The 25,404-nt window shown below is 37.0% G+C and overlaps 2 protein-coding genes across 3 annotated transcripts in view; one reads left to right on the top strand and one right to left on the bottom strand.

Moving 5' to 3' along the window:
• LOC121316436 (proto-oncogene tyrosine-protein kinase ROS-like) overlaps nt 1-8,746 on the bottom strand; it is a 57,815-nt gene extending 49,069 nt beyond the window's left edge. The window contains exon 1 of the mRNA XM_041251506.1: nt 8,243-8,746. Within this exon, the coding sequence (XP_041107440.1) occupies nt 8,243-8,392 (150 nt within the window). The 5' untranslated portion in view covers nt 8,393-8,746. The remainder of the gene's footprint in view (nt 1-8,242) is intronic.
• Nucleotides 8,747-13,788: 5,042 nt separating this feature from the next.
• LOC121316177 (discoidin, CUB and LCCL domain-containing protein 1-like) overlaps nt 13,789-25,404 on the top strand; it is a 31,038-nt gene continuing 19,422 nt past the window's right edge. Inside the window, exons 1-2 of one of the 2 annotated variants that reach the window (XM_041251044.1) lie at nt 13,789-14,056; nt 22,499-22,717. In XM_041251044.1, the coding sequence (XP_041106978.1) occupies nt 13,972-14,056; nt 22,499-22,717 (304 nt within the window). In that variant the 5' untranslated portion in view covers nt 13,789-13,971. The remainder of the gene's footprint in view (nt 14,057-22,498; nt 22,718-25,404) is intronic. The other variant, XM_041251045.1, reaches the window with a different exon arrangement.

The following is a 25,404-nucleotide window of genomic DNA, read 5'->3' as shown; positions in this document are numbered from 1 at the left end:
ATCCCTCCTTCATTAATTACCTCATCTCTGAACTGCGAAAAAGCTTCTCTCAGAACGTGAACATTGTTTTTACAGTAGATTTTGAGTTCGTCACTTAACACAAATTTCCTGTCTTTGTGTACCTCATACCACTCTAAAAACGTATTACTGTCCACTGAAGTCACAGTTTGCTCTCCAAAGTAATGGACAGGAGGCATCAACCCTGCATAGCTCTGATTTTTGGAAGTGTTAAAGAAATGTGGAAAATATCCTTTGGCCATTTCCAAACCCACTGCTTTTGGGATAGCTCTCAGCTTAATGGGTATAAAGGTGTAAGAATTAACAAACCGAATTTTCAAGTCCTTCATGTTAAAACCTATCACCTTGCTCCCCTGATTAATGGGCTCAGCTATGATAAACTTGCATGCCAGATACCTCATAATGACGTCGGCATCGTAGTTTCTGCAATTGTGTGAAAGGAAGGTATAACCGTGAAACCGTCCTTTGATATAGAACTCGCAGAACTCTGCCACACAATTTTCACCATAAAATTCTCTCTCTAGCTGGCTATCAAGGGCAAGAGAATAAATATAGTTAGGAACGCAATCTGTCAAACATTCAATATCATAAAATATGTATTTGTTTGTTGGAGGTTCCGAGGCCAGTTTAGAAAGACAGCATCGATGCCTTTCAGCTCTATCTACCTCCCCACACCCTGGACATGAAACCCCTTGGCACTGGTGAGCTTTACCAGAGCGAGTGAGTACACTGCCGTAGCATTCACTGCAGTGTTTAACAGAATCACACTGCGAGGGGTTTTGTTTTTGAAGCTTAGGATCCATTTGTGGCAGTTTGTGATTAGTATAGCAAAGTCTCGATCTACAGATCCGGTAACAGTCCTTACACACAACCTTTTCACTTCCCACAAACTGACAGTCCAGAATGAGGCAAACTTTGCAAATGAAATCACATTTGTTAGTGTTTTTAGTGCCAGTCGATTTGTGGCACTGATCACATAAGAATGCAACACCTAGGAACATTTTCAGGTTTGTTATACCGTAATAGTGGTTATCCTGTAAATACATAAAGTAACTGCGGGGATGGTAAGATGTACTAGTTTCAAACTCTTGGAGAGTTGCTCCTTTGTAGTACACTCTAACTTTCACATCCAGTAACTTTTCAAACATAGCAATATCTGAGAAGCTCACCATGTGTTGCGGGGATAAACCAAGTCTTCTATGAAGCTCCTGGGCTTCTTGTATTAATTGCGGCAATCTAACATTTTTCAAATCCATTAACCCCAACAAGGTGGCTGCAAAACAGAGATTGGTATGCTTGTTTGGTATGATGAACAAACATCTTCTTTTAGAATGAACAAGATCGTCAGAATAGACAGTTCCTATCTTTCTTGATTTATGAGACCCTCCCCTTAGATTACCAACAGTGTTCATCACAAAGTATAAAGCATCACTCGACAAAATATCTTTTGCACCTTGAAGGGCATCTGCAGCTTTGTTGAGAAATTCATCAGCATCAATTTCATCAACACGCTGATTGACTATAATCGGCTCGTTAAGGGAATCTGCCCTAAGCTCAATTTGTACATAGTCATCAGGATTCAGTTCTTCAACCATGACATCAAACACTCTTGTGTGTGTCCGATGAATAGCATCATACATTTTGGCAAATGAACCCAAACCCTCCAAATGTTCAAACTTGAAATGACAACGGAATTCACAGTTCCTAAAGATGGGTCTGTCAATCTTTTCTATGTGGGGAATAATGAGCTCATCTCCATATGTCAATTTCTTTTGTGGAGCATTTACAGAAAAAACACAACTGTCTGATGAAACTGTGGCACAATGACCGTTCCCAGAGAGGTTTTCATTAACATGTGGAAAATCTGCATCTGTAACCTCACTAACTTCCTCAGACATATTGTTGACATGACAACTAAGTTGTGGTGTTTGTTCTTGTGGGTGACTAGGTTTCTGGATACCAGAAGTCTCTGTGTCAGTTGACACCAACAAAGCAGGAAGGGGTGTAGGATTCTCCTTGTTCAGATTAAGTACAACAGAGGTTTTGTTCCGTTCAGTTAAGCTGAGTTTATCTCCATATATCAGTTTCTTTTGTGGAGAATTTATAGAAACAACCCTATTGTCTGATGAATTTGTGTAGGAACTAACTTTCCCAGATAGGTTTTCTTCTGTATCCTTACTAACTTCCTCAGACATATTCTCGTTGACCTGACTACTAGTTTGTGTTTTTTGGTGTTCAGTTGACACCACCTCTGCAGGAAGATGTGCATCGTGCCCCCTGTTCAGACCGAGTGGAACAGAGGTCCTGTTTTGTTCAGTTAAGTTCACTCTGCTCTCACCATCACTAACATTTCCCTCTAAATCTGTATCTATATTTTCCCTAATCGCATAGGCCCATGATGGTACAGGGTGCTGTTTATAAAAAGTACAAGTTAATTCCTCGACGAAAGATGAATTGTGAAAATCTAACAAATCCTGGGAGACTGTATTTACAAATTCGGTTTCAACGCTGGACATTTGCAGCTCATCTTGCTCTGTGACTCTGTGTCTCTTAATATCTAAATGATCATCAGTTTCATGTTTCCTTTTAAGAGAGTTGGTGCTGAAACCACTGCAAGGCCTTAAGCTCTGGTTTTCATGGAGCAATCCTGTCATTACAATTGCTGGATTCTGGTCTGAACCACCTGAGGTGGTACAGTCCTCAGACAAGGAGTGTGTAACTTTGTCATCCATTACCAAATCCTTTTGTGTTGGAGTCCTTACACTGATTTATCACAGCCCTTGCTACCCTTGAACAGCTTATTGACACCACAACTTGGAAATAAATTGTTTAAGCTTGCTGAATGATGCCAGGAAATTGGTGATGATCTTCTGCAAGTTCTGAAAAATAAATATACAAATTTTAGCTTAATGAAATAAAGTATATAAAAAACCAAATGTTAGCAACACTGCCGCACCAAAAAGTAATCAGAAGCAATTGTCACAGTAAAAATATGTAAAAATCACGAGTCACGGCTATAAAGATTTGAACAAATATAATTTAGTACAGTGCTCCCTCACTATAAAGCTCTCACTTATAACATCCCTTGAATATAATGCTCGTACAGCAAGTCCCCCAATTCCCTATACTAGTAATTCATGCAATATTTCTACAGTAAATACAGTACCAGTGTTGTTCAAACTGTAAACAACTTCTCAGACTAACTTCCGTTTGTCTCTCCCTTTTGATACAGTAACTGAACTAAAGAAAAGCTGCGTTAATGCATTTACTTTTTTGCTGCGAGAGGAGCTGCGGCTTTCTCTGGGAGACGAGACGCTTCAGCCCTGCTCCGGCAGCCAAACCTAGGGCGAGCCCATTCCCTCTTCCCCTCGACCGACCCACACTCCTTCTCGCATTTGGTTTGTTTGTCTGTTGCTTCGAATTGAACTCCCAACCGCCGTTTAGCCAGGCTATTTATAGTTTAAAAACTGCTAATTAAAATGATAGATGAGTGGCAACATTGCCTCTTTTTTCTGGAAAAAATATGCTGTTGGATTACATGGTGCTCTATGCATGGTTAAGTTACAGAAAGTAACATTTTTGCTTCACTATATGTGCATTATAGAGAGGGAGTTATTTTGTATTTTAGTCAGATGTCTGTATCCTGCGGCACTACCCCCCCCCGTTGATAACGCTCTTTGGTTATAACGCTCATATTGTGTCTCACGAGACCCGCGTTATAGAGAGGAACCATTATTTGTGCAAAGTAAACATATTTAATGTATTTAACGTGTAGGTAATGTGGTTTTTTTTAAGCATTTCTCGTCTTTTTTTTTTTAAACAGTACCTTTAAAAACAACCATAACAAGAATATGCTTACTTTAATATCTATATACTCTGATTTTTTTTTTTTTTTTTTTTAAATACATGTTCTGGTTGTAAATTAAGAATTTTACAATATCCTTTTCATTATGTCCATTTAAAACACAGCTGTGGGTTTAGATTAAAAGATTAGGATTGTTCTGCATTTACACTGTTGACAGGTTAAGCCTCAGATCGACTGCAAGAGCTGCAAGTTCATGCTTCTCCAGAACTCTAAACCATTCTCCTTTTAAGCTTTGCATTATCAGGTGTACAGAGAGCTATATTTTCTGCACCAAAGGCTTTGGGGGGGGGAGCTGTTGTTAATCACTATTGACTGTGTTCACTTCAATAAAACCAACATGCTACAAGTTATACTCTACTTTGTGTGTGTTTTGTGCTACGGAGAGCGGCCAAGTAGATTTGTAAGAAAGACAAGTGGATTTTTCTGGCACGTTGTCCCTTGGTCAACAAGTTTTATTTCTTCAAAAATTGCACACCCCTGCCCTGTGTTAACAGGCCCTAGGTCAGGTGCTTTCAGCAAGAATCCTATAGCAATTCCTGGGCTACTTATTGTTTTACACGCGTTCTTTTTTAAACTGGACTTCATTAACAACGGGAGCATTGTACCGTCCCGCGGTACGTGTTTCAAGTTATACGTAGTTTTCTCTTTTTTTTTAATAAATAAATAACCACGTTAAGAGTGCTAACAAATAAGCATTTTTTATTCTGTTTACCCCATCACAAATACGAATAATACAAACTTTATTATCAATGCCTTAAACCAACATCAACAATAAAATGTATTGCCCAATTACAAAGAAAAAAAAATATCGTTTTCATTAAATAAAATTCCACTTACTTGGTTGGTAAACACATTATCCAAAAATCCCGTTGTAAAATCTCGTCCCAGTTTTGATTCTCATGTGTTTTGCATACCAAAAGCCTAGAATGAATACGCCTTTGCATCTCCTCGCTCTTTGACTTCTTGCAACTCTCGGTCATAAAACAATGCTTATGCCGCAACTGCTTATACCACAAAGGCAACGTGTTCCTACAACCACGAGGTTTGCGGGACAGCTCTGATTGGCTAGCGACATTCCACAGGGTTAATACTGCGCGACCTAAATGCAACGCTGAGAAGCAACAACTTTTAAAATCGTCCCTGAATTCACTGTTGAGCGGTAGTGACGCTCAGCGTTGGCTCAACGTTGACTCAACGAACTCGCCGCTCTTCTGGTGAGCTGCTCAACGGAAAGATGGTGACACCCACAAAAATTATGAATGTGATTTAAAAGGACATACTGATAGCGCAATCCGCCGTCAAAACGGTAATACACATATATATGAACTGATGTGACATATTTAATACAAACTTGTATTTAAGATTTTGTATTATTCTTTTTAGATTCTGAAGCTGCATGTCGATATGCAGAATCGCTCATTTAAATGTTAACGTTTAGTTTTTTTCTTTTTCCTACTTTCACCTGAAGAAGAGACTTTTGAGGGAATACAACAGCCTTCCTTGCAAAGGAGCCGGCTGTTTTGTACAGCGGTATTGGCGAGAGATATCAGTGCGAGAAGGTCCTTGGTTCGCTCCCGCCCTTTCTCTTATGTGTGGATTGCCTCACCCTTCCTGTAATTTATCAGCTCTGTTTGAAATAAAATTAAGGGGACCAGAATTAGGCGCAGGCAAGATATGCAGGTAAAACAAACATTATTATAATGAATAGCTTTTTTAAAAAAGTTTACTTATAAAAACAGAATCAGCTAAGTTTGTTTAACGGGACGTCACCTGATTGAAAATAAAACTCGAAAACTTCAAGCCCTACTTGTGTGTGTTCGCATGTACTTTTTCCAAAATACTTGTTTTATTTCTTTTTAGCAATTTGCACCTATATTAATATGAAATATAACACCTTATTTTAAAATAAAATACAGTGCGTGGTGGGACACTTGTATTAATTTCCACTGTTCAAATTGCTGCTAGGAACTGTAACCGAACTATTCTTATACTGTGTGGACACATTACGCCCGACTAAATGAAACGGTACATCTTGTGTGGACGCTTTGAGCTGGATTAATTAGAACAGTTTCGAGTATGTTTCTCGAGATAGGTTATGTAGAGTGAACAGGGTCTGTGGTGAGCGACCGGTGACCACTTACGGTCTTGTATGAAAATTGTAACTATTAGTGTAATCTCGATTTATCAAACATGTTTAATTATCAGACTTTGCCTTGTGCATCATTTGGTTTAGGGGTGTGATTGTTTCATGATGACAGATCGATGAGTTTGAATGAATGCAAAATAGATTCTAAAATGTCACCTGGTAAAAAAAATAAATAAATAAAACACACAGGACCATTCAGTACAAACACACACACACACACACACACGCACACACTACTTCAAGTAAAGTAACTTACCTGTATTTGGAATACCAAATCCTGCGGCCAACAGATTCAAAATGCAGACTAAATCACGGTTTTAATTAGAGCAGACTTTTCCTTATTAAAAAAAAAAAAGTGTTTCAGAAAGATTAATAGCTATCCGAGACACGTGGAGAGATAATAATGTTGGTGTTACATTCATAACATTTGTATTTCAATAACTGAGCAAGACATGTATGCTCATTTCTCATATTTATTTTGTATGAAGTCATGTACATCCAGTTTCAACATTTTCTAAGCTAAGAAACCAGCATTTGTCCTTGGACCAGAAAGGAGGAAAACATAGGCATGCATGCTACAAAGTAAAGTACTGGCACATTAGACATTATTATTAACATTGTTGTGCTCAAAAAACTCCACTCCATCAGGCGTGTTTGCACAAGCAATGATGTAGCTTTTAATCTCGTTTTACCAACAGGGGTCAGAATCCATACTGACAGTGTATCACGCAGTTCTCTCCATTGCACTCAACCTCCCCCAGACAACTGCAGCCATTTGTTAAGTAGTCGAGTCACAGTGGAATGGAGGCTGTGCACAAACCGGTGATCACACTGCAGGAGAGCATATTGACCTGCACAAAGGATTGTTTGTGCAGGTAATTACAGAGCTGTGAATCCTATCTCACTGGGTGTCAAAGATCGTTAAAGGCCGTTTATCACACAACACTGTCTATAACAAAAGGACTTTTATATTTTGCATGTTTCCTTTCCATGTTTTGGTGGTCTCCATCAATTTTCAGCAAAACAAATCATTATTATTTATGTTTCTGACTCTTTTCAAATTGCATATTGCAGCAGTTTTAAAAAGTTAATTCAGTTTTCTTTTGAACAATGTAAGCTTTTGTAACATTAAAAAATAATCTTATTTACAGTATTTCAAATTCGGAGCAACAATGTGATAACATCTTTATATAGCACCATTCAGAGTGGACCACGACTACAAAGTGCTTCGCAGAGGTAGGCTGTGAACTGTGCATTACATGCAGAGTCACTTACAATAGGACATTGATTTAACATCTCATATGCAGGATGGAGCACAAGGAGGTTAATTGACTTGCTCAGGGTCATACAGTGAGTCAGTCAGTGGTGGGTTTTGACCTTCTGGTTACAAGCCCGGGACTATAACCAGTGGACCACACTGCCTCCCAATGCATTATCCTTCCTTCAAATGTGCAGTACTGTGTTAGTAACACACCCCAAGAAGCTTGTAATTATTTTCCTAAAACATTTACTGATAGAAAATAATCTATGTAGTAAATGTAGCTTTGCACTGTGTACACTTGAAAATGGAAGGATTGTCCGAAACAACAGCTGATGAAGTTTTAGGATTTTTTCGACAATACTGTGTGCTCTGTTCCTAACAATACATTGTATTATGCATTGTATAATTCATTTAACTAAAATGAGCATGAGATGGTGTCTGGAAGCGCTGGTAGCTCTAAGGTCAGTGGTCAATACAGTAGTGGAAAACCATTCACCACAGAACAAGGAAACATGGCAGGTGATAGGCAATACAATTCTATGGATCGTACAGAGTCTGCAGCTGACTCCTAAAGTTGTATTGGATTGATAGCTTAATATGGACACCAAGTGCTCTGGCACATTGCAGATAGCATTAAAACTTCAATGTGCTGTACTGTCACAGAGAGAACAATATTTTTTCAATGAATCATTTCATGAATAAGTACGTTTCATTATTTATTTTTACTGAGTTTACAGGGAGAACAAAACAAATATAAAACTATTTCTTGAAATTCAACAACTTTAGAATTGAAATATTGAGCAGATCCACCAAAAGGAACCTTCCTGCATTGTGCTGTTTAAAATGTAGCATTCATCCACTACACTTTCACTGGACTGAATCAGTGATGCAACCAAGCTTTAAAAGAAATAATAAACCAGCAATATGAAATAAGAAAACCGCTTAAACATACCTGGTTGTTTCCGCACACACTGTGGCAGTCATTCACATCACAACTGCATTGTGCGCTGAACAGCAACACAAAGACCAGGGCTACCTGACAAAGCAGCTTGCTGTAATTCCATATGCTAGCTTGTATCTTCTCCAGTATCCTAGAATCCATTCAACACTACTTATTTTGAGAACTCACTTTTAAATCACGCACAGCTTCATTAAAGTGTTACATTTGCTGTTTGTAATACCAAACAATAATCAAACAAACTTTGATCAATGCTGTTTCCACCAGATCGCCAGTATCAGCCACTCCCTATTTTGCCTTTACAGCATAACACCTGTTGTTGAATTGCATAGCTTTCAGTTCAAAAGTCTAGGAACGAAAAAAAAAATCTGCTGCCTAAAGTCCAGTTTCATACTTTAAAAATATTGCTTTTTAAACAAAAGCAAAGGTTATGACGAGATATTACTGGCAATCCGAGACTGGGAATTCACACAGCTAGGGGTTTCACGAAAGAGCTGGTAGCTGTAGAACAAAGAAAGTTAAGAAATCTATGATTACAGGTAGTTTAAGAATGTGACTCAGAGTTTGTTCAAATGAAACATTAAAATAGGACACTGACAGTGTTGATTTTGGCAGAAAAAATCAATTCTTATTTTAGTTTGTATCAGAGTAACTATATTGCTAAAGGCCAATTTAAGGATTATCGCCTAGTTTAGTTTTTTTGATCTATATATTTTTTTATATTATATAATAGGTTTTAAAAGTATGAAAACTGTAGGACACAGTATGTGTATATGGTAAGACAAAAGATGTGGGTGTTTTTTTTCTTCCTAGATTTGGATTTAGCCAGGACACCAGGCAGATTTTGAACTAGTTGAAATAAATCTCATGATGTCTTTAACGTTTGACAGGAGTTAATGTCTTTTCTGTTGGACGGCACCTTCAACAGCACAGTTGTACACTGTTGTAAAAACACAGCAAAGTGCAGTATAGCACAAGCAAGCATGGTAAATCACAGAAAAGGTAAAGCATGGTTAAAGAGCAGTGAATAATATGACATGAAAGCATGCTCAGGCTTGTAACCAAAGAAACAGGCTTGTAACCAAAAAGTACTCGGTTCAAATCCCAGCTTAGCCACTGACTCATTCTGTAACCCTGAGCAAGTCACTTTACCTCCTAGTGCTCTGTCTTTCAGGTGAGACATTGTTGTAAGTCACTCATAACTGATACATAGTTCACACACTCTAGTCTTGTATCTTGTAAAGTGCTTTGTGATGCTGGTCCACTATGAAAGGCACTAGCCTATATAAAAATAAAGATTGTTATGAATAAATTCATGTTCCCATCAATTATTAGATTAATAGTTCCACCAGGAGGATATAAAAGAGGATGCAGAAAGCTAGTGACAGAGGGGACTGGCAGCAAAGTGTGCTGTCAGCAGGTACCATCCCAACAGATCCTAGTCTGAAGCCAGTATGTTTATTTGTTGTCTTTGTTTTTTCATGTTTAACTATCTGCATTAGCCTTCCATTGGTCAGCCTGTCACAAGCACCTACAAAAGTTCAAAAGTAACAACATTCTAAAACAAAATGTCATTTTTTAGTATTTTGCAAGATTTGTTATGTGTCCTTCACTGCAGTAGCACAGTAGCTCACCCTTAAGATTAAAAAAAACAAACAAACAAACAAACTTATAGATATTTTTTCTACTGCTTAATCAGCAAAGGAATTGCTTGCATCCATACTGGATTCATTTCCGTACAATGACTGTTTTGGCTCAGTGACAAAGAAATTTTATTTTTCAGCTCCCTGTGGGCCAAAAAAAACTATGAAAGTGTATATAGAGAAACCTAGTATATACCACCATAGTTCATTAGAAATTATGTACATTTTCAGTTCTGCAGAGATCAATTTAGTGTCATCTGATTCATTTTGTTCCTGAACTGTGTTGTAAAAAAAATTACCAAATATCTCCCATTGCAAAGGTCAGTGTCCATGGTCTGATCAAATGGCCTCTATCTGAGGCATAGCCAAGAGCTGGCTAATCAGGGATTTACTTAAGTAAATAATTACATTGATACCATCTGTGTGGTTTTATTTGTTAGTGCATTCTGTTAAATTGTTCCTTCAGAATTGATTTCACTAATCAGCCTTTCTGTATTTAAAGCCTATAGCTTGTCATAGCGTTTGTTTTCAGCATTATTATCAGACAAATGCTTGGGGTAATAATATTGTACCTTGGTGTTGGCTGGGGAATTAAACACAATACTAGGTAACTGTGTGGATAACTGCATGTTGTTTTGTTTTATTGCCTATTTAAATACTATGGTGATTTTTACTTTCCACATGCACCTCCTGCTGGTGCAATGTTGCAGCTGTTATTTCTCTGACAGATTTTAGGAGAACCTACATCACAGAGGTGGAATGTTGAAATCCAGATTTTGTGTGCATTCTTAATAATGGGTGGTAGAGGACATAGCACGCTGACACTAACATGGATGTATGTCTGCATCATTTACATACAATTACATGTATGTAATATTAAAAACCCTTGAATTGCCTTTTACGCTACCAGAGATTGTGATCCAACAGCTGAATTCTGAATTAATCTTGTGCACATTGTTTGTTTTTGTTGAAGTTGTAGTGGTTTTGATGTGAAAGGCCTCCTAGAAACCAGATCCACTCAGTTTATTAAATCATTTTCCTGTAACGATCACCAGCCACTACTTTCTTCACTTGCCTCAGAATACCTACAGTGAAGTAAGATGATGCACATCCCTGCCAGGGGACACGGTAGGGGGAGGGCTGGTCCAATTGTTACACTTGCTAAGTTCCTTCCTTAGCTCAAGTTATTGGTAACATTCTGAGGTAAATGGAAACTCTGCAAGAAATTCAATTAAAGGAGCATCATTGTGTGTACTGATCTGCTTTTTTGTTGTTTCGTCTGTGTCCATCATGAGAAATCTTTACAGTCAGCGTGGCTCTTTATTTAGTAGAGCGTTGTAATGTGATCAGTATGTTATCAGTGTATGGTTTTCATCAAGGAAATCAAGATGACGGCTATATCCATAGGCGAAAAGGACCTCATAAGAATCAGTCTGAGGTCACACACCTTAATGCATACAAATGTAAATCTTTACATTAAATTGACTGTAATAAGGCAGCACAGGTCAGAGTAATAAGTGTAAACACACTATGGTGTCCTCTGAGCTATCTAAATAACTGCTAAGATCTTAAGTGGTTTGGGGAATTTTTGTAGTTTTCACTTATTAACATCAGAGATGCAGAAAGAGAAATAGGTGACATGTTATTGTCTTGCATAAACTATCAGAGTTACTCATTATGATGTCAGCATATACAGATTATGATTAGAAATAATGTTTTTTGCTGTAACTCTTCATGTTTGCGATATCAATGTTATAATATAAATTATTACAAAATGCATATATATATATGTGTGTATTTGTCTGTATTTTATGAAGCTTCAAAGAAAGGGACTCCAGTAGGTTAAAGATTAAGTGGCTTCAAATGTCAGTTCTTTTTTTAAATATTTTTTTTTTACATTTCCCTGACTTGATGTTTGCACTCAGTTGTTATGGGCACTGTTGCTCCATTAATGAACAGACTTCCTTGTTCAATTGAAATCACGTGACAATGACATTTTACAACTCTGCTGGCCCCACAAAATGATAGCCCCTATAAAATAGATTGATTGACTGATAGACATATATAGGCTTGATTCCTAAAATTCCTGTAAATGTGATTTCTAACTGAATCACGATACAACAGTGTTTCAGATTTTGTTTTTAAGCAAGTCTGATACTTTTTGTTATCAGTAAATGCTGCAGTCACTCCAAATGATAATCCCAGTGAAACATTTTCTGCTCCAGTCAAGTTTTGTAAAGCTGCTATCTTTTTTGCTGTCAGAAGGTGGCACCATGATGCTCTACTGTACTTCTACTATCAAATCATCTGTGGCAATGATTGCACTGGCACTGATGTAATTCTAGTGTATGTCCCCAAACATTACTATTACAGTAAGCCTATTTGTACCATTCCAAGGCAGTGGCACTGGAACGATTTTTAAAGTGGGGGTGCTGAAAGCCATTGAACAAAACTGTAAGCCCCCTAGTTCCAGCACCCTTGTTCCAAGGTATTTTAATGTATCTCTCAGTGTCCTTGTGTAACTCAGTGCAGGTTGGCAGGTAAAATATAATCGATTTTTGTATTAAAGTATGTTTGTTGTAGAATTAAATTATAGTGTTCTGTAAATTTTGCTGATCCATTCATGAGGCTAGTTTTGTTTTAAAAATATACCAAAATGTAATATTTGTTTAATCATAGTCACCAAATATTTATACAAAAAAATCAAATTTACTGTAAAACCTGGACATTTTACAATGCTGTTGTCTAAACTGTAGCATTTGTCTAAATATATTGACATCAAATACCTTTTTCATCACTGTATTGAAATATATTTTCTACATTTTTTTTTTTAAGCAGAAGTAATGCAGTTCCGGTCTGAGGCAGGTAAACTATACATTAATCTTTGTATTTTGTTAGACAAAATGGGTTACTAACAAATAAAAGACCTCTAATGTACTTCACATAGAAGTGACAAGTATCGCCCCAGCATGAAATATTTTCATCTGAATATCTCAACTACAATATGTTAATGAAGACTTGGTGGGGACTATGCCACTTGAATAGCCTGTAAATTGACTATTCTCAGAGACAATGGAATGGAATCCAATGTGAAACTAGAGAGAATATTCTACAATTGGTTTTAGTTGTGGCTTCCCTGAGTTAGTTTCAGGTTGTTTGCAAATACTCCAATAGTTACCAGACCACCAACGTTATTAGAAAATAAGCAACATTCATTGATTGTATAATTCACAGTGTTTCAGTAAAATGTGCTTGTTGTTCAGTTTTCTTGAGGCTAGATTCATAAATCCAAGGGGTTATGGGGTTAATATGGTCCATAAAGGGTAGTGTTTGAATTTCAGGACACGTTAGTGCACTGTGTAAGGCATACAGATTGCAAAACGATCATGCACGTTTAATAAATATGCTATAGGAATATTTAAGCATTTCTCTTTTTTGTGGTTATTTATTTGGAATATTAGACAGTATGCCTCAGGTATGAAGAGTGTCCCTGAATCTATATCCTCCTAATAATTATTAACTCATATCTAACCAAACTCATGTTACAATACATTCAGTATGGTATACACAAAAGGTAGAAAATAAAATGCAGTGGTGTTGTTTATGCCATTTAACACACATAAAGGTATATTATTATTATTATTATTATTATTATTATTATTATTATTATTATTATTATTATTATTATTATTATTATCATCATGAAGTGAAGTGTTTTTTTTTTTTGTCTGCGTGAGTTTGTTTCGGGTGGCAGTGGGGGTAAGAGGGTATGTATTCTGAACGGGACACATTCCAATGGTTGGAGGAGGGGGTGTCAAAAATGTTGAGGGGGGCTGGGGGGTTGTACCAAATTGATCAACTGTTGCTGTCCAGTGTGTGGGCAGTAGCTTTGTAATTCTCAGCCCCGTTTAGGTCGAAACGATGCTGTCAAAACTAGTTGAGTGAGCGCTGGGTGCCGCCTTCGTGTGAAATCCGGAAGAGTTCATTCAGGGACCCGTCTGAAGTCAGCCAGGAGCAGCGCGAGCTCCGAATAGTAACTGGAAGAAGCACAACCAATGTTTGAATTAAAACTCAAACAAAATGATAGGAAGGGACAAGCTTTACAGATTCCTTTCTCTTTTTTTCGGACTTTCTGCGCCTCTGCTATCGTCTGCCGAGAAGCTGGGTAAGTGTACGAACTTAAAGGAGCACATTCGTGTATTAAGTTAATCGTTAAAGCAACAGTGCACGCATTCACCGAAGAACGTGTTTTAACAAAAATGCTAAAAGTAAATACAGATTCGTTATTACTTATTTTACAGTAGCATAAGTTATTTTAATATTAGCTTTGAGTCCATGAAGCACTCTGTCGTTTTGCTTACCCATCAGCTGTGGAACCAGGCTTTTACTACACTGTCAGAACAGGCTACATTAAAACGTAGTTATATGTGGAGAAGGTGCGGTAATACTGTGTTTTGTTTCTTTTCCTAATATGCGGCGTAGAGAATATTAAAATACAGATAGTACGCAATACAAATTATAAGTAATATTTGTAAACAAATGTGTATTCTCCATTGCTGCAGCAAATTGTGCCTTCATTATGTGTATCTGGTTTTATTTGCAAACATGGTAGTATTTGTGTTTAGTTCGTTAGCAAATGTAAAGCCTATGGTTTAGCCAGACTGAGTTAGTTTGGGAATTTCGACAGATTGTAGGGTAGCCTACTTCAAGGCCAAATTATATGTACATGTTTAGTTGTTCCAACAGGGCACATACAGGGCAAAGCATTTTCTAGCAGTATTGCCGTATTCTTTTTAACAGCCAGACACCATGATAAAATGTTAGGTTTTTTTTTTTTTTTTTTTTTTTTTTCTCTAACAATTTTTACAGGAGACCTCTAACAAGATTAAAACTAAGCAATCAATCTAGGCTGTAATCCTTCCCACCAAGATAACCTAAATAATTGGTATACTGCATTGATGTGAATGACAATAGGATTGGTAAACACTGTCAGAAACAAATGAAGGGAAACCACACATTGGTTAGAAATAGAATCAAGAAGTGTTTTATTTTGGTGTCTGCAACATGGTTTCTGATCTTCTGATCTTCAGGAGAACCTTGTAATAAGACTGGGATGCATTTGCTAAAATAATAACTTAATTAAAAATCTGTTTCTGGTGACAAACTAATAGCTTAACCTTTTAAGAGCGTGGCAGAATCTAATTTCAGTAAATCTCATACCTAATAAAACCCTTAAATAGTTAATATGTTGTTGGCACTTGATATGCAAAACAGTACTGGTAGTTTATGGCAATTGTGTACTGATGTTTTAAAATGTTTTATTTATTTATTTTTATTTATTTATTTATTTATTTATTACCAGTAATGAGCCTATTGCTTTAAGAGGGTTGTATTCTCACTTTTCACTCTTGATTTCAGAATCAGTTTTCAGCAGCCCTCTGTTACAGACTAAGTCTCAAGAATACATCTTTAGGGATAGTGCTACAGAATGCCTGACACCTTTCTTTTTTTTTTTTTTTTTTAACACAATAGTTGTTATTCAGACTACATCTGATGCACTTGGAGCAGTCTGTATTGGTGCTGCTGGGTAAGGTGCCTCAGGTTATAGACTGTCGACAGTAATTGGATCATAACAGGCTTCTCTGTGAGTTGTAACGATCCTTATTAACTGTTTTTTCAATTAATTTTATACTGTAGTTTGCTACGGTTAGCCAGAATGGTTTCTTGCCAAGCTGTTTTTTACCATGTGCTGGGGTTGAATTTAGAAAGATAAAAACATCCATTGTCTGCTAAGGGCAGAATTCTGTTTAAAGTGTTCTGGAGTTTTCAGAGATTAGCGTAAAGTATATTTTCAAGAATGGCCCATATTCAACACTTCATCACTCTGTTCCCAGAAAATGATCATTTGCAATTTGCGTAGTGTTAGTAATATAACTAAGCACGTGTCAATGAAACTACAGTACTTTTAGTCTTCTAGTAGGATCTTGTAATGGCAAGAGTCAGCTTATATGTATCACATAATATCTGTCGGGGATGCTTTTTACATAATAACAATCAGTCATAAGGGAGTGCTCAGTTACAAAAATGTGATAAATCACAGATGTTGTTTTTCTAGTTTCTTTTTTTTTTTTATTTGTCAAAACTGTGTCAGAATTAGTGATGGGACTTCTGATGAATTCAAAATTAGTCTCCTGTGTTTTACACAAGTTTAGCTTGAGGTGCATTGGAATGACAGTGGAGGGCAGCCCTATTGTGCTTCTGCTCGCGCTGCATTTCATTTAAATATGAAGCTCTGATAATGGCTTGCCTTTGCTTTGAGTCGGCAGTTTGGAACAATGTGCCTAAGCGCCATGTGTTAATGCACGGTCACTATGCACTCCTGTTCTGTGGGTCAGAGACCTGGCAGGGTTTCTTCACCCTCTAGCAAAATCACTTTCATGCTATTCTGTTATTGGTGTTTTCCTCCCATGCTGTTAGGGTATTGACAGCAGTGGTCAAGGCAGTTCAGATTTACTAAATTAGAAGTATGTCTTTTTGTGTCATTGTTTCCAGTTGACTTTTGTTATAATATTATCTTCAAGTTTAGGAATGCATACTTAAAGTTATGTTTTGGATTAACGACACATTCGCAACATTAAAATAACTCCCCCAAAAATATACAACCTTCAATTCCATTTTTTCCTCTGTTTTTTAGAGTGTTACAGAGCTTCTGTTTACTACTGTATAAACTTAACTGTAGAAATGCATATTGTATGGATACTCAAATGCAACAATTCAGTACTTTGCAAAGTGGCTAAGTAGAAGTCCAGTAAGATTGCACCGTTAATTAGCTGAGCAGAGTATACTGTGATTTTGGTTAGTAATGCTTTTTGGTTTTTTTCAGTGGTGCTGTATAAAACTTTGTGGAATTATTGTTGCCTTAGAGCAAGGGTCTCCAACCCTGGTCCTGGAGAGCCCCTATCCTGCAGGTTTTATAGGTGTTTTTACATAATCAGTGGCTAAAGATCTGAAACACCTGTTAATCTTGACTAATTAAGCCAATAATTGGTTCAATTAAGTAACAGAGATTGGTTGAAACAAAAACCAGCAGCCACAGTAGCTCTCCAGCACCCCTGCCTTAGAATTTCAAAGACTGTTTGTTACAGCAGTGTTTCCCAAATATGTTCCTGGTGGCACACTGTGTCTGCTGGTTTTTGTTCCAATGCAGCGCTCAATTGCTTAATTTAACCCTTCACTGAACTAATAAAGTGATTAACTGGGCATTTTCCCGTTATTTTCAAGTTCTTTGTTTGTTGATATGGTTCAATTGAGCAATTGAGCGCTGCGTTGGAACGAAAACCAGCAGACACAGTGTGCCGCCAAGAACAGAGTTGGGAAACACCGTCACTGTGTTACAGATTACAAATTACTTTTACCTTTGCTGTAGTCTGTGTTGTCCATATTGCAGAATCTATTTCTAATATATTCGGTTATCAATCCCAATATTATATATATATATATATATATATATATATATATATATATATATATATATATATATATATATATATATATATATCTATCTATATATATTTTTTATATTTGTGTATTTCACACATAATAGGTAAATCAACTAGGGAGTGATTTTTTTAAAAAAAAAATCCAGGAACTGTCACCAGTAAAAAGATTGTTTCTTCTAAACATTTCAGAGTACTCATATCATGCTTCCTCCTGCAAAAATACTGGTGCTGTTATTGAAATGAGCAGTGTGTTGTGGGAACAGAAACAATCTTTGTATTATTGTGGCTTTTATTAGGCAGCTTTATATTAAAATCATGATAAAGTTTAAATATTTGATCCTGATAAATGATCCTCCTTTGACAGTGAAGGTAAGTGTAAATACAAGTTATGGTGTTAACCCTGTGTTGTCTTTTTTTTTTTCTTTCTTGATGTTGGCTGGCGAGTTGTAGTATATTTATGTTTTAGTTGCTAGAATCCTCCTGGGTACAAAGCTATTTTTTGTACTGGTTATGTGGAACCAATGAGGAATATTGACATGACGGAAAATGAACGAGAGAAACCAAGGTAAAACTGTACAGCACTACCCTGGGGTACCACATGGTGTCTTAAATACAATAAACAGTAAATTAAAATATACTAGAAATACAAACAAATTAGAGCAATACGCTGACTTTTATAACTTGCCACTTGCACCTTTCCTAGTACTTTGACCCAGTAACTTTTGTCCCTTGTGTTGCTTGTCTCTGGAGGCAAGATGCCTTAATTCTACAGGCAGTCCTCACACTTACGACACAATTGGTTCCTGAAAGTCGCGTTGTAAGTCGAAGCGTCGTAAGTCGAAGCACATTTTCCCATAGGAACAATGTTATAAATCGGGGTTACGTTCCTGACTCTTTGGCCAGATAATATTTATTTTTACAAACCCGTTATATTGTACTTGTGCAAATATTTATTTAACTCTTTATATTCAGCCTGGTGGGTAGGTGCATATTACTCAGACACCTACCTGGCTTGTTTAAATGTACAGTCGTGGGGCTTTCCAATGATGTATTCAATGTGTGTATGTGGTACTCCTAGCCTGAACTACGATCGCCTGACGTTAAGCCTCTCATCATGTGACAGAGTTCACAGCTTAGGTTTTGTATTGTCTGGCCATGTAAAGGAACCAGACACCTGGTTTGTGATGAGGGCTATTGAAATATTCTGAAAGATTTTTAATGAAATGGATTAAATAAGAACCCGAGTACGCTTGAAAAACAGGAACATAATGGTGTGATCGTTGCGCTTTATGTGATGCAGTTGGTTTGCTGTAAAATGTGCATTAGCAAAAACATGCAGCTTCTGTAGTTGCCAACCATCAGACTAAATGCATCTGGAGTCTGCATTGGAGTCCTGTACCTGGGGTCAAATAAGGCATGTCGAAAATAGTTGCTTTTCTGTGTTTTGTTATATTTGAAAAAAGTTTGAATGGCGGTACTGTAAAACTCTTAATTGTGTAAGACAGTTAAGATATAAAGGCCCATTCTGATATGGAAAATACATGTTATCACAAGCTTTGTAATTCACGATATGCACATGATTTATAGTCACCATCAAGCACATCTGCCTGCTTTTTGAAAGACTTGGAATGCATTGACTTGCCTAATACCTGCTGGCCCATAACCACAAAATCTTTCCCTTGGGCATCTCCGGGCATAAACAGAAACATGTTGCTTGCAAGCAAATTTCACTTGATCTGTACATTCTGGCAGCTTAATAGCCTTCTATAAGTTTTGGAATATTATTAATCAAGTAAAAGTGACAGCAGTTTTACCTGAATGCATAAAGAAGAGAAACACCTGGTATGGCACGGTTATTTACTAGTCAAATTAGAGAGGTTAAAAGGTGGCCAGACAGCTTGTTAACATTATACAATGAAGCAAATTACAGCACTCACCAAACAACTGACAAACATTTTCATTTGCTCTTTAAATGAGGTTTAGCTTCTACATCTTTTTAAATAGATGTAATTTAAATTCAGAACCCACCGTCTCCCAAATCAAACAAATCCCACACCAAACAAATCTTGTCTAGGCAGTGATAGAGGGCAAAAGTACAGTTTAAGGGTGTGAATTTTGAAAAAGTATATGTATTCAGATACATGCTACAGTACAAGTAGTTCATGCTAGAGTAAAACATTTGATGGTTCTCACTGCTGAAGTGAGTGAGGTAGCTAGGGGGTGAAATCAACATGTGTTTCCTGGTTGTAGCTGGCGCATTCTGCTAATTGCTCCAAGTACTGTAATGCACCGGTATTAGAGGTTTTTTTTTTTTAGGATTTAGAGTACTACAGTGTAACTCGCCCCTAGTACAGTGTGTCAAAATCATGCTCTGTGTGCAGTAATTCATTATTCAGATTCATTAGTTTTTAAAAGCAATCAGTGTGGATTGCTAATTTCGACAGTGTGTTCCATCCCCCGTCCCCCGGAAAGAGTCCAAACCTCTGTAATGAAAACACTGTATCATTGGCAGGTATACTGCACTATGTTGCATTTGCAATACAAGCCTAAACTTAAACGAAATGAAGTCTGAGATGAAATCAATCAATTAGCTCAGTCCTGGGGGTTGTGCGTTGTTTGCCAACAATCTGTTTTGTCGTTTGCTTGATGTTCCTTGTGTTGCAATTACAATTTTAAATATGTTTATCCTCAACCAGCGGAACAAACTGTCCTACTGAAGTTATGTGTAGACAAATACTGTGTGAAATGCTATAGTACTGGATACTGGCAAATAAAACACATTTTATGTACTGTATCTCTACAGCAGTGGTCCTCAAAGTAATTTGGGCACAGGCATAAATTGATCTTGCTTGTCTGTTTGCAGTCACGCTGACAATTGCATAGGTTCTTATCTTAAACACTGCCTTCCCGCAACATATACAGTGTCTGTCGGAGTTATTCTTGGTTCACTCGGATAAGGACAAGTCTCAGGAAGTAATTGTGCGTGCTGCACTTATTCTTTTAAATATTTTATATAAAATACGCAATGCAAATATTTTTGAATAGCACGTTTCCACAGATAACCATGAATAAACTAAAATAAAAGAGGATATATACTTTATAGCGTCTCGGTTTGTTTCAATTTGGCAAATTTGTCAACACTACTCTGTTTTAAAGATCGTCATCTCCAGTACAATTATTCGGAGAAAGTGGATTCGTAACTAAATCTACTATGGTGTTTCACTTGTCTGGTGAAATTAAAAAAGCAGAGAGAAAATTAAATTCTAAATACTGAAATGTATTATTTTTTCTCAATAAGTCGGCCACATTCAGTGCTTACCCGGCATATTAACACCTGCCTCTGCTCACGAATGATTGGACAGCTGTCAAAGCTTTCACTTTTCATGCAGAATACCGTGCACACCCTCTGCTTGCTTATGATTGGATAGCTGCGTAAAACTTGGCAGATATTTGACTCTCCTATTGGTTAAACTTACTGTCAGTACCTGCAGCTAAAACAGACACAGTTTATGTCCCACCCAGCTAATTCATGATTGGCCTACCGCAGAGACAATGCAGATATTCAATTGGTTGATCGTATCGCAGAAGCCCTTCAGGAAAAAAAATTAAAATATCGAGTACCTACAAGCACAGCATAAGCGAGCAGCGCTGTCAACAGACTGCTGTAACGCTTTTGTTGGAAAACGTGTTTAAAGCTTTATTTATTTTCCCATGCTACGACCTGCCAGAAATGTGTTCATGACCCATAATTTAAGAACAGAACAGCATCTGCCCCGGGCACGAATTTGCCGGCAGGCACCACTTTGAGGACCACTGCTCTACAGACATGTGGGGTCCTGTGGAGTTTGGCTAAACTGATCCATGTGGAGGAATGTTTTACTCTCCCGGCTCCAATACAGTGATTGGTTGCCTTGATGGATGAGAATCCTAGATACATTTCTCCCACCTCCATGCTGTAATGAAACTGTGGGATAAGAGGACAAGCTGGAGAGAGGGGGTCTTCCCGGGTGGTGTACTTAATTGGGAAGATCCACAGAGCCTAGTGGCCCCATTTATAGGCATTTCCAAATAAGGTCACATTGTCACCCCACTTCATTGCCTGCAAGGGCTTGTACATAGATTTCTTAGAAGGGTTCAGTAATAGTTAAGTTGTGGTCCAAAGTTGGTTTTGTTTTGAAGTTGTTTTATTTTAAACAACTAATTTTGGGAGATACAGTATATCTCCTAAGTAGTGCTGGCCCTTTTTATTATGAAACTGCAGTTGTCTGGTCTGATTGCTGCAAACATTCAATATTTTACCTGGACCCCATCTGAAAATCCCTTGCCTCGACTTGTTGTGCTTTTGGGAGATACTGCACAGTACGGTGTCTGGCTACCATGCCTGACGCACCAGTGTAATTAGAACATGTAGTTGATTCCAGTTGTATGATTGGCACCTGTGCCTCACACAACACCTGTTGTGATTTATACAGTACTATATTTTACGTAGATTAATAAAGGTTGGAGCCTAATATGAAGTCACAAGGCAAACGTGTATAGTGGGAGAGAACATACATTAATGTGAAAGAATGCTACAAGATTGCAAAGCTAATTATAAAAAAAGTACTTGCTATGGGACATTCGATACCTTTTATAGTTAACAAGGAGGTTTTGTAACAGAACAGATTTACCTACAGTAAAAGGATGGCTTATGTGTGAATTCAGGAATTCTGAATATGTAGAGTATTTTGAGTATAGTATGCATAGCATCTTTTCCACACCGCATCTTTTCTTTGGAGCTGAAAGGAATTTTAAAATAACACTGTTTTATTTTGAATTGGTTTATCAGAGCAGTTTAGAGTCCATTACCCTGTTTGTCACATCTAGAAAGTACTTTGAAATTTGTAAGGGTTAAATACTAGGATTTAAATTATACATATCTAGATTAAAACAACCTGCTTTACTTGTGCCTGCTTTTATTTCTAAAAGCAAAAGCAGACACCGGTGTTTTCTGGACTTCCTATCTTCTGCCTCATCTGATAATCAATATATAACTGTTCTAGCTTTGTTTGGGGGGAAAAAAATGCATAATGCAATAAATATTTTTTTCCCCCATTGATTTGAAATAGGAGATGGATGTGGTCACTCAGTTTTGGGTCAAGAAAGTGGAGTCCTGACTTCCAGGAACTATCCCGGAACGTACCCAAACCACACATGGTGTGAATGGAAGATTAAAGTACAGGAAGGCAAGACTATCATCCTGAAGTTTGGTGACCTGGATATTGAGGCACAGCACTGTGAATCTGACTATGTTAAAATCTTTAAAGGATCACAGACTTTTGGAAACGGTAAGTTAAATAACCCCAGAAAACAAATATACCTATATGTTGTCTCGCTGTAAAATTGCTGTGGGGTTGATTTGATAACCTGGATAAGCCACAACTGGATTTATTTAGTGCATTTTACAGCACAAGCGAATCCACCTGGGTTGTATCAATCAGCTTGTTTTTAGGCTTAGTCCCGGACAAGGGATGGGTGGTTGACGGATTCCAAATTGATTCTCCAGTGCTGTAAAATGTTCTAAAAAACATTGAAGTGACTACAGCTTGATAAAAGGCTGAAGAATTCTATTTAATAATCGTTTTAATAGGTCTGAGTACAAGCAGTGCTATCCTTCTAAATGCTTCCTGTCAAGCCTGTGATGCATCAAAGCATTGTTTTCAGCGAGTCTGTTTTGCAAGATTAGCAGATGCATGTTGCATTCAGACCTGGGGTCAATTATATTATAATTACAATTACAGCAGAATTTCAATATTCAGTTACAATGCTGTTTTGTTCAGTTACAATTGCAGTTACAATTATGCTGCAGTAATTGCAATTATAATTACATTACACTAAAAAGTAACACAAATAGCTACACACATTAACATGGTTAATCTGTTTATTCTACCAAGAAATAATCACAAGTACAAATACAGAAACATACTATTTTAAACAAATGGGGTCACTAAAAGAAAAATGTTCGCTAAGTGTAAAACACAACATGGAACTGGGAATGATTAAGCTTGGAAAGGTGAGTAATTGAACAATTATATAGTAATTACAAATACAATCACACAGGTGTGCCAAGGTTCAAGTACAATCACAATGATATTGTAATTGCAATTCATTACAAATTACACAATCACAATTGTAACTGACCCCAGGTCTGATTACGTTACAGTTTCCAAGGTAACTGTGATTTTTGCCATTTTTTGATATATATGCCTGTCTTTGTCTAGACAAGTAAAATCTGTAGTAACATGCTGGCATATCTTGGGCTAATAAACACCTTGATCTCTGTTTGAGCTGATTGAAATTTAACAGCAGTTTGAAAAATCTTGTCCATCCTAAAGAAATCAGTGCAGGGGTAGGTTGTATTGTTTAGAACTGGACTGGCATTCATTCTGTAAGCTTATTTTTCCTCTTTGGGCCTTATTTGGAAGCAAGTACTACATTGTCTGAGAAGTTTTATGCAAGTTTTAAACTGTTCAAATGACTTTATTACCTTTTCACTGCACTTTTCTTCTAAGCAGGACTCTCACTCTCACTTTTATGTTTTGTTTTAACAGAAGGGTTTCACTTCAACACAGATTTATAAGAACACTGATGCTTGTCTTGAAAGTTGCTTGCTAGCCCAACAGCTATTCCAAATAAAGTATGAGAATGACAATGTGGACTTCTCAATGCTACTTACTAAAAGGCTGTTCTGCGATGAACATCGGGCATTCATCATAGAAAGTTAATGAAAGGCATCAGAACTCATGCACATGGTGTCCAAGAGTATGTCTGTTCTGATTAGAACTCGGTCCAGAAAGAACAGAACTATAAAGAACTTTGTAAATGCAAAAAAAAAATCCAGTGTCTAATAAAATAGTATCACTGTATTTATGATTGCCTATTGGTGTTTTATAACCAGGATTGAGTCAGTGACTAAGCCAGGAGTTAAAAAGAGGATTTCTTGTTCTTTTTTTCTAGATTTTGCAACAGTTGGCCTAGGTGAAATTTTAAAAGGGTGTTTGTTTGCGACAGGAAGTAGTTTAATAAAACTGTGCTCTTCACCTGGCCACTTGTATCCTGGCATGTCAACCAACTGGTTTGGTAGGATTCTTGAGAGTAAGGCTTGTTTGTAGGGGTAATGGTTTTAGATTCAGGCTTGACTCGATAAGTAGAGACCACAGGAAGAGACTTAATAACACCCTCCACCCATATTTTAGGTTGTACTTTCTTGGCTCTAATATAAAGAGCAATGGCAGTACACTTTAGCTGAAATAATTATATTTATATATCTATTTTATATCTATCTGTTATATATATACGTATTTATATATAAAAATCAAGCACGAAAAAGCTACCATTTCTACCAACTACTTCTGTATAAAACGTGTTATTAGTCAGGTGGATTAGCAGGATAGAGGCAGGTTCGCTGAAACCCCCTTCGGTATACTGTAAAGTGCAAAAGCCTTTCGATAGCCAGTTTCATAAAACATACCAGTGATTTCATGGCAGCTTTTGAAAAAAGATGCATCTGGCTTAAGCTAGGAAAATAAGATTGCTTGTGTGTACTATAGATCATGGTAGCGAAAAAGTAATGCTTGCAGTCTCTACCAGTTCCAAACAGGTGCAATAACCACCTTATTATCTCTCTTGAGTTTAAACTCTTATTTACCCTGTCATTGCTTTTGCCTCAGAAAGGTAGAATTATAACAAATCTAGGCAACCTTCTGAATGTTACAATAGAAGTAGTTTTTTCTCAGTTTCAAAAGCTGTTTCCTGGTAAATGGTTCAAATTGGCAAAAATGTTTAAAATAAATTATCTATAGTAAAAGTTTGGAACAAATAGCTTAATAAGTGTATACAGTATATACAGCACATTGCCATTAAAGAATATTGAATCAGTTTTACATCAAATAATATGGCTGAAACGCCAAAAAAAAAATTGTGTTGAGCGGTCAATACACTGAAGTCTTGCTAGTAGTTTAGTACTGATAATGTT

This window comes from Polyodon spathula, chromosome 5 (genome assembly GCF_017654505.1).
Source record: "Polyodon spathula isolate WHYD16114869_AA chromosome 5, ASM1765450v1, whole genome shotgun sequence".
Taxonomy (NCBI): Eukaryota; Metazoa; Chordata; class Actinopteri; order Acipenseriformes; family Polyodontidae; genus Polyodon; species Polyodon spathula.
This window is presented reverse-complemented; position numbering and strand designations above follow the sequence as displayed.